This window comes from Palaemon carinicauda, chromosome 37, assembly GCF_036898095.1.
Source record: "Palaemon carinicauda isolate YSFRI2023 chromosome 37, ASM3689809v2, whole genome shotgun sequence".
Lineage (NCBI taxonomy): Eukaryota > Metazoa > Arthropoda > Malacostraca > Decapoda > Palaemonidae > Palaemon > Palaemon carinicauda.
Genome location: NC_090761.1, coordinates 51,810,725 through 51,820,724, shown reverse-complemented (window position 1 = coordinate 51,820,724; position 10,000 = coordinate 51,810,725). Strand labels below are relative to the sequence as shown.

Genomic DNA, 10,000 nt, shown 5'->3' with positions numbered 1-10,000 from the left:
GACCTTGCCTAAGTCCCACTGGGGCACCTTTCCCGCCTGAGGGGGTTAAGACTGCTCGAAGCTTTTGACAAGCATCGCTATGTGTCTCGAGGCCCCCAGGTCGATGCCCTTCAGGAGGAAGACTTGGCCTAAGGCAGCCCGAACCCCTTTTTATGGCTGGGATTGACATCTCCGCTTTTTCCTTGAGAAACACCAGAAAATCTGCCATGACTGGGACAGAGGCCTTAAGAGGTCTAATGTGCCTCTCAGAGCACCACTTCGCGACGGAGGTCCATTTTGTCTGGAAGACCGCGGTTGACGACTTTCTTAGGAATAGAGACATTCTCTTAGCCGTGGAGGAAGAATATCCTTCTTTCTTCAGGAGCCGCTCTTAGTCTTCAGTCGTGAAGACGTAGGGAGAGTGGCCTGTCGTGGAGCTTGAGAAAGTGAGGCTGGTGCAGAAGGTCTGACCTGACGGACAGAGGCCACGGCGGTTGACTCGATAGGTCTTTTAGATCCGCGAACCACTCTCTCTCTCCAGCCACCAGGGCGCTACCAAAGTCATCTGTAGGTTTCGGGCCGTCTTTACTCTGCTGAGCACTAGTCTTATCAACGTGAAAAGGGGGAAAGGCGTACACATCCAGATTGTCCCACTTGTGCTGAAAAGAGTCTTCTAAGGATGCTTTCGGGTCTGGTACAGGGGAGCAATAGACTGGGAGTTGGGCGTTGAGGTTGTTGCAAGGCGGTCAACCACCGGGGAACCCCAGCGTTGAATGATGAGCTTGGCTATTCCTGGGAGAAGGGACCATTCTGTCCCTACTATGTGGCCCATTCTGCTGAGGCCGTCGGCCAGAACGTTTTTCTTCCCGGGAATGAACCTTGCTAACATCACCCCTTGATTTTCTTCCACTCAATCTAGACTCTCTATGGTGAGATCGCACAACTCCTTCGATTACAAGTACCCTGCTTCTTTATGTATGCCACTAACGTGGCGTTGTCGCTCATCCACGCCACGGTGTTCCCCTTTAGCAGACTTGCGAAGTGTAGGCACGCCTTCTGGACTGCTTCCAACTCCAGGACATTGTGTGGAGTTGCCTCTCCCCTTCCAACCAGGTCTCTCGTGCCGTTTCGTCGAGGGGAAGGGCTCCCCATCCCTGGTTGGAGGCGTCTATGAACAGTAGTAACTGGGGAGGGCCTGTCCCGAAGGTCGTCCCCTTGAGTGAGTTCGACTGGCAATGCCACCATTCTAGGGAGGGTCTCGTGTCTGGAATGACTGGGATTAGCACCTGCTGCGAACTCGTCTGTCACCAGAGGTTCCTGAGATTCCCTTGGATGGATCTGAGCCTTACCCTCCCTTGGGGAACTAGGTTCTCCAGTGAGACCAGGTGACCTATCAGCCTCTGCCCGTCTTCCGCCCTCCTGGGGTGTTCTGACAGGAACGGCTGACTAATGAGCCTGAGGTTTCTTATCTTATTCTCCGAAGGGAAAAATTCTCCCCGAAAGATGTCTAATGTTATTCCCCAGTAGTTCATTCCGGTGGAAGGGGATAGATTTGACTACTTCGGGTTGATTAAGTTCCCCAGATCCTTGCAAAACTGGAGGAGACTTCTCCCTTGTCCCTCCAAGAGGACCCTTGAGGCGGGAAGAAGCCACCAGGCGTCCAGGTATCTGATAAGGCGGATGCCTCGTTCGTGAGCCCCCACTGCGACAGCCGTGGAGACTCTCGTGAACACTTGGGGCGCTGTTGACAGACCAAAGAAAAAGGGGTCCTGAATTGCAGGATCTGGGAACCCTACTTCACCCGGAGGAACTTCCGACCCGAGGTGTGGACCGGAATCTGGAAGTATGCGTTCTTGGGGTCGATGGTCATCCTACAATCTTTCTCCCTCAAGGACAGCAGGACTGAATTCTGAGTGTCCATTTTGAAGTCCGTCTTCTTGACGAACCTGTTGAGAGCTGACAGATCTATAACCGGTCTCCAACCCCCGGTCGCTTTTTCCACCAGGAATAGGCGACTGTAGAAACCTGGCCCTGGGAGAAGAACTTCTTCCATGGTACCCTTCTCTAGCATGGACGACACCTCCTCTTGAAGGACGGTCCTCTTTAACGGGTCTTTGGGATCTAGCCATTCTATCCGGTTGGCCGGAAAAAGCGTGGGTGGTTCCGTTAGGAATGGGAGTCCGTAGCCCTTCTTTAGTACGGACACTGTCCAAGGTTCTGCTCCTTGAGCCCTCCATGCTTGCCAATGACGTCTGAGTCATCCTCCAACCCGAGGGTTGGGTGGGGATAGGGGGCCTCCCACTCTTATCTTCTTCTAGAGGGGCGGCCTGATCTGACTCCCCTAGAGGCGGAGTATCCCCAACCTGAAGGAGCTAGAGGGCGCTGGAGCTCCCCTGCGGGGGGGCTGAGGCGTTGCGGACCAGGAGGAAGAGGGGGGCTTCTCTCCTCGTAGCGCTGGTAGAGGCTTGGGGTGTCGCGGCACTATCCGAGACAGACCTCTTATAGGGCGGTCTCCTAGGAGTCGTAGGTCTGGGGACGTTAGTCTCCTTCTATTTCAAGACCTTCTCCATTATGGCTTCTAGTTCCTTCCGAGGAAACAGAGACTCTCCCCACAAGGGAAAGCTGCGAATGGCTCGCGTCTCCCTGTCTGGTGCCTTCCAAGACACCTTCGCCAGAACAGTGTCTCGCTTCCAGAACACCCAGTTAGCTGTTAGTGCGAGAGACTGATATGTCAATAACCTAAGGGTTGAAGGCCTTGCTGGACAGGGTCCTCGGGGTCAAAGGAGGCTTGTACACCTCCCAAAGTGTAAGCCCACCAGTCCAGCCAAGAGGGGACGTTTACTAAGTCCCTCGACATTTTCTCCATCATGGAGGCTCCTGCTGGCGAGAACCAGACTGGGGCCGAAGAGGCTCTACTGTCTGACACGCCTTGACTAAGGATGTCCTGCTGACCCCCCCTTAAAGGTTGGGGGACCCCGGCATTGCTGGCCACTACCTTGCCGACATACTCCTGCTCTAGGACTAGATCTCGGGTTAGAGAAAGTGCTAGGGACGTCTTAGGTTGGAAGGAGTCTGCACGATCCTCAAAAAGGCTTGACTTCCAGGAAACTACATCCGTAGTTGCAGGTTCCGGTACTTGTGGTGTCTTCTGCAAAGGCTAACCACTCTCCTATAGACGGAGTCCTCCGTCAAGGAGCGCTCCTCTCCGTCAGCCGAGGACCCGGCTTGGGGCCGGGGAGCTGGGTTACCGGGCACGCCAACTGGACATCTAGCTCTTTGGGGCCAGGGGCGCCGTCCTGCCGAGGTACTGGATTTCATCTGTGGGGACGTCCGCACCAGGGGCCTGGGTTAGCGCAAGCAACGCTGGTTCAGCGGGGACTCTCGTCGGCCCAAGGCTCTGGGTGCCGAGGATGCGGTTCCCGTGGGCTGACCCGACAGCGGGAACCGTTCCTTCTGACCCGAAGGCCGCACCAGCCAGGCTGGTTCGGCCAGGCCGCCCGACCAGAAGCGCGTTTCCCCCGCTGGGCGGGGTTAACCGGAGGCTTCGGGGACTTACGCTTACCTGTAGAGTCCTTCCTACCGCTTGATCTCGAGGCGCCGGGTCACCGGGCACTCCCCGGGCGCTTCGGTTCTGGAATACCAGGCACTCCCTTGCGGTGGTACCGGTCTTCCCCGGCGGGGAGCTCCGCACCAGGTTCGGGGTCAGAACCGGCCACGCCGTAACGTCGAGGACTACTGTTCGTGTATTCTGTCCGGGGGACGCGGACGCGGATCCTCGTGGGCTGACCCGACGGAGGGAACCGTTCCTTTTAAGTCCGAGGGCCGAACCAGCTGTGCTGATTCGGCCAGGCTGCCCGTAAAGAAGCCCGGTTACACCCGCGGGCGGGCTGGGGGACGCGGACGCGGATCCCCGTGGGCTGACCCGACGGAGGGAACCGTTCCTTTTAAGTCCGAGGGCCGAACCAGCTGTGCTGATTCGGCCAGGCTGCCCGTAAAGAAGCTCGGTTACACCCGTTGGCGGGGTGAACCGGAAGCTTCGCGGTCTTACGCCTGCCTGAAGAGGCCTTCTCGCATTTCTCCCTGCGAGGGTTATATCTGCGTCTGGAGGACGGCTTTCGTGGTTAGAAAAAACCCTGGGTTGCCGGTCCGGGGAACGCTGCAATACAGAGCTGGGAGGCTCCTTCTCGGCGAGGCCCTCGGCTGCAGAAGAGACTGAAAAATACGCTAAGAGACTGGAGAAGAATTAGGGACATTTTTCCCCCACATGGGGTCATCAGAGGAGACGTGGCCTGCTTGCACCAGGACTCCGTCCCCCCACACACTCTCGAAAGTAGTACTTACCTCGAACTACTTCTTAAGAGTTATCTTCTTCACAATAAACCAACCTCGTCTCCTACTCTGGGTAGGAGAGGGTGGTAGGGAAGCTCTGTCAGGCGGGACGCCCGGCGCTAGTCTTCTTAGGCGAACCCTTCGTCGCCTACTTCTTGGTGCTATACCGCACCCACTCAAACTCTTGGGGAAGAGCAATGGGCACTTCCCCGCAACTGACTTACCTCGTCCCCTACTCTGGGTAGGGGAAGATGGCTGTATAAGAATCTCTATTCGACGAGGCATCGGGAATAAAGTTGGCGAGGAGAGGCTCGTCTTCCTATGAGCCTCTTGGATGTATTCTTCCTTTTGGTGCCGAAGTGCACTCACTGCACTACGTTCCAGGACCAGTAGTCCTGACACGTGGTTGAAGGGGAACATAAGCTGCCCCTACACGGCTAACACCGAGGATAAGGGGAGGAAGAATGATTTATTGTAAAAATTGGTCCTTTCAGCTATTAATTCCTTGAAGGAAATCAAGGAATACTGTTCCATAACGCACAACGCACGACACAAGCACTTAAGGAAAGAATTAAACACCGGGTAAGGACACGGTTGAAAAGTGAACGCACAGGAACACTTGGGAAGCACACTGCGAAAAACACAAGTCCCCACGCTGGGAACACGTGGGACACTAAATGCGCACAAAGGATCGAGAGAGACTTGAGAGTGAAGTGTTGAACACCTCACGACCAAGAACTTAATGAGGAGAATGGCCCAGAGAAGCAGTGACCTGCCCTAATCCTGCCTTCGGGGCGCATTCTTTGGCGGCGGGGGTAGGCCTATATAGAGAACGGAGTGGGGGGATAACGGCGCCAAAAACCTTGGTCAAGAAAGAGAGATCACCAAGTGACTCCAAAAGAAAGTAGTTCGAGGTAAGTATTCGTGTTGGGACAATATATATATATATATATATATATATATATATATATATATATATATATATATATATATATATATATATATATATATATATATATATATATATATATATATATATATATATATATATATATATATATAAAATGTACTACAAAATGCTACCTATGTTAACGTGTTGAACAAAAAAATGTGTAACTAGTTTGAAGTTCCAACAATTTAACCACTGTACAGCCATACTAAATTCTGAAGATCATTCCAAAATCTGGTCACAGCTGGAATACAGCTTCAAGAAAAGTGTACCATTGAGCTATATGAGAGAGAAAGCAAGACTGTTAGAATTAACCACATCCCTGGTACAATACTGGATGGTAGTAATGAAAGAGCTGAAGGTAAAGGATGGTCAGAATTATGGAAACTTGTGCACAAGCATATGTAAATAATGGATGCAGTCTTGATAACACAGCTACGATTAGATATATAAATTTTGGCCGTAGTGCCATTCAGCAGCCAAATGCAACAGGGAGAAACCCTACAGCTGTGCTATGAAATAAAAGTTAGAAGTTCCGACAGAAAGATGGAAGAAAGGAGACAAGAATGGAGGTAATGTAGAGATGTAAAACAAGACAAGTGTTATCCCCAAAAGATGCCACAATAATGGGAATATGTACTGTACCTATTACAAGTATACAACGATCATCATTTATTGACAGTGCAAGATAAAGCCTTTTCATACGAGTTAGGATGACTCAATCTAGACTATAGAGTTTCGGGCTAGTGCCAACGCATTTATTCCACATTAATAATTTCTCAGGGCAAGCATTAGTTCCTTATAATGAGGAACTTCAAATAGCATTAATTAATGAAAGACTGCTATTGATTAGATTGGCATCAGCAACAATGGACTTCTCTTAGATTCAATAGTACAAAATATATACGATTACATACACAAGACTAAAGAATGCCATGACCAAAGTTCTTACAACAAACCACAGCGGATTTTTTTTTTGGAGCAAGCATTTTCAAAATCAAATAATTTACACCCCCTAATGAGTTTACGTATTACAATTATTATCGAGCCAAGCTACAAGATGCTAAAAGCCGAAGGGACCCAATATCGAACCCAAAAGGAAGTTTTTAACCTGTCGTAAGGGATACTCGCCTCTGTGTAACAAAGACTGCACACTACTGGAAATTTATATCAAATTTGAAATCCTTGTTTCCTAGTTAGAAAAATAGTAAAAATAAAGACAATCGGTAACTGCTTGCCTAAAGTTATTAGCGAGGTCTTTAAAATTTCTCTTAAAAGTACCTGTAATGAGGAAATATCTCAAAAATTATAAATAAACTACAGTATACAGTACTTACATTATCACCGGCAAACCAAGGTCTTTCCCCTAAGAATTTAGAGAATAGCTTCATTGTAGTAGGTAAAGTTTCCAAGTAGCTCTGCTTCTGGCCATCCTAAATAAAATATTCAAAATAAAATGTCAGAATTCCTTTAAATACAGTTGCATGTCAAGATTTAATTTAAAATAAAAAAAAAATTTCAATAAGGTTCTCAAACTATGAATCACAACAAAGTACTTATTACTCACAAAGTCTCCGTAGCATAGGCGAACAAAACCATTCCTAAAGTCCATAGCTTGATTTTCCATAATATCGACACGGACTTTCTCATCTTCGGTCTTGCCACAAAGGTCGTGTTTTCTTGCAATGTATCGCATAATAGCATTGCTCTGAGTTATCTTCACATCTCCATCAATATAGTAAGGGAGCTGTAAATGTTGACAGTAAGATTAATTAACAAACTGTATTTTGAATACAAAAGATACTCTTAATTACTCTTCAAATTAGAATAAGATAACAGTTAAATTCTACATATATATATTAAAAGAAAAGCAAATCAATTAATTCATGAAAACTCTGATATAACATCCTCTAAAATAATGTATTGCATGAACTGCAAATAACAGATATGTGACATCCTCTACAATAGTGTACAGGAAAAGCACGATAAAAGAAAAACCCATAGGAAAAATATGTACTGTATTTCATCTATTTGGCAAGAATTCGAAGCATCATACAGTACTACGGCCCGGTAACAGTGTACACTCAACATACAGGTACTTACATTTGGAAAGTCAAGGCCCAAGTTGTGCTTGGTATCAAACCAGCAAGATTTATCAAAATTTGGGGCTGGTCCACATTCGTACAGTTTGTCTTCAAACTCTGTTTCCGTATATTCTAGCAGGAGTCTGATAGGTTGGGCAAGCTGAAAAACAAAGGGAAGAAACCAATTAACCCTTTTACCCCCAGGCTATTTGGAACTTTCCAACCTTAACCCCCCAAGGGTTATTTTTTATCAGGCACATTTTGCAGTATATATTTTTTTTTTTAATTTCTCTAACAGCCTTAATTTTTGTCATAGAGAGGTCAGGTTGGTCTCATTCTCTTGGAAAATGCCTGAAGTTTCTCAAAAAAAAAATATAAAAAATATGCAAAAAAAAATGTAAATAGCAGTTTTTTGCAAGGACGTACCAGTACGTCCGTGGGGGTAAAGGGATGAGTTTTGTGAAACGTACCAGTACGTCCTTTAGGGGTAAAAGGGTTAAGTTAGTAATCAAAGAAGACATTTTTGATGTGGCCTTCAAAAAGTTGAACATTATTTCCATTTACCAAATGACTAATGCCATCGGGAACAACTTCCACGGCAAAATTAAATCAACCATGTAAAATATATTAAAAAAAAAAAAAATACTAAATAACATTTTCCTAAATATTTGATGAAGAAAACCTAAAGGAGCCCCAAAGCACTCAAAACTAAATTTGATTGACATAGCAATGCTTGGAGTAACATCTACTATTTAAAGCTTCACAAACTAAACTTACTCTTCTATTTCGTACCTTAAAGGTTAGTCAAGGCCGTTAGAATATTGATGGCAAAGCATTTTCTCATTAATACTGTAATTGGGAACTAATAGAGAAATTTCTAATAGATGAATGACACAAGTTGCTGGAGGTTGGGTCGGTTCAAATTAATACAACCATCTTAACGTGACCAAACATAACCTAATGTAATCACCATAACCCGCCTTTCATAAGATACCCTAACTGAAATAAAAAAATAATCATGTATCAAACTTTATACAAACTACTCAAATTAAATGACCTATAATTGAAAATGGACTCCTTTCCCTTCTTATTATAACAAAAAGGAACCATAGCGAGTGAAATAAAACCTTAAAAATTTATCCTTGCACAGTTCAGAAATACTTTAGGACGCAAGTAAGAAATGGGCACCCTACGTACATTTAAACAAGGTTACTTCTGGGTGTTTTAGCAAGAACTGAATTAGATCAACCTGTAAAGCTACTTAAGTTTAATCATAGGAAATTGGTAGCCTGTATGGAGGAGTAAGGATCCTGATGCATGAAGATGCCATCCTAGGTTGAGTTGGGTGCTGACTCTTAAGGGTTGGAGGGTATTTATTTTTACCACGGTTTTGAGCTGGGAGATGGGGGTCAGAGGGGGGTTGTCTCATTAAGTCTGTGACCTGAGAACTATAAGGTTAGGTTACATGACGGGGTGTTAAGTTTTGTGGCTTTTCAAAAGGATCTTGTAATCTACATTTTCGTTCAGAAAAGAAAAAACTTCTTTAGAGACAAATTGTTTTTCCAAATGTTAATAGTTTGAAAATAATTTTATCTTTCAAGTCATTCATAATCACGTTTTTTCTTGTTTTCCTCCAAACAAAAGTCATCGGTTCTCCCCGTGTGTCCGTTAAAAATATAGGGGGTTCATGGGAGAACGATTTATTTGAGGGAGCCTTTGTATATCAGCGCCCAGTGCCTACATGGCGCATAAAATATGGACATCAACTAAACTGAACTTTCCCCCATCCAACCTAACCTACAAGCCATATCCTTAACTATCTACCTAACAAGGGGGGGGGGGAGACCCCACCCCCGTCTGCTGTATTCTTAGTCAGCCATTATCATCCGCACAGGTGGCCGCTGTCGTACATACAACCCCCTCTGTAATTTTACCGCTTGTACAGGAGAAGAAGGGCAAGTTTGGTTGCAGGGCCATGAAATGTGGGTGTACGGTAGGTAATTCAGTATTACTGTACTTACCATCAGGGTAAATTTTCCTAGTAAAAACCAACTTTTCCCTGTTGAAAAATGCCCGTTTCCTTCGAAAATGACACCTGTAAACACCGATAATGGGGAATCCCTAGTGGCTAGTGGGAACTTGGAGTTTAGGGTGGGGAAAACATACTGGGGGAAATGGAATAAAACCAGTCATTTATGAACTTGGATAGCAAGCATACTCCAACATGAAAATCTATCATCAATACCATACAAAGAAATACGTATAAGCGTAATAGGCTGACCAATATAGTTATAGAGAGACAAGTCTCGTTACAAACCTAGATGAATTAAGGTAACCATTACTAACATGATTGGAATAAATCAAAACAGCCTTATGCTACTACCATTATACATAATGCTTCAATCAGTTATCGGTGGACAAGAATGGTTATCCATTATATTTAAATAGACATCAGTCATAAAAACGGTTCTATAATCAGGCCGATAACAAGAAGCCACCTAATAATTGTGTGTCATATCTTTTTGACATCAGGCAACGCTAACCAATCTGTAAGTTAATACTGTCACCCACCCGGATATGTAATACTTACGCCGCGAATACTCCAGTAAGCAAGAACTGGGGCCATTATTACGGTGTGTCAACTGGTTGTCTATATTAA

The 10,000-nt window shown here is 45.8% G+C and overlaps 1 protein-coding gene across 1 annotated transcript in view; it reads right to left on the bottom strand.

The window, feature by feature from the left end:
• Positions 1 to 10,000, bottom strand: part of LOC137629667 (glutathione S-transferase Mu 4-like) — a 36,881-nt gene that overhangs the window by 26,764 nt on the left and 117 nt on the right. Inside the window, exons 1-4 of the mRNA XM_068361212.1 lie at positions 9,932 to 10,000; positions 7,361 to 7,501; positions 6,825 to 7,004; positions 6,595 to 6,690 (exon numbers count right to left, since the gene is read on the bottom strand). The exon at positions 9,932 to 10,000 is cut by the window's right edge and continues 117 nt beyond it. Of these exons, the coding sequence (XP_068217313.1) occupies positions 6,595 to 6,690; positions 6,825 to 7,004; positions 7,361 to 7,501; positions 9,932 to 9,967 (453 nt within the window). The 5' untranslated portion in view covers positions 9,968 to 10,000. The remainder of the gene's footprint in view (positions 1 to 6,594; positions 6,691 to 6,824; positions 7,005 to 7,360; positions 7,502 to 9,931) is intronic.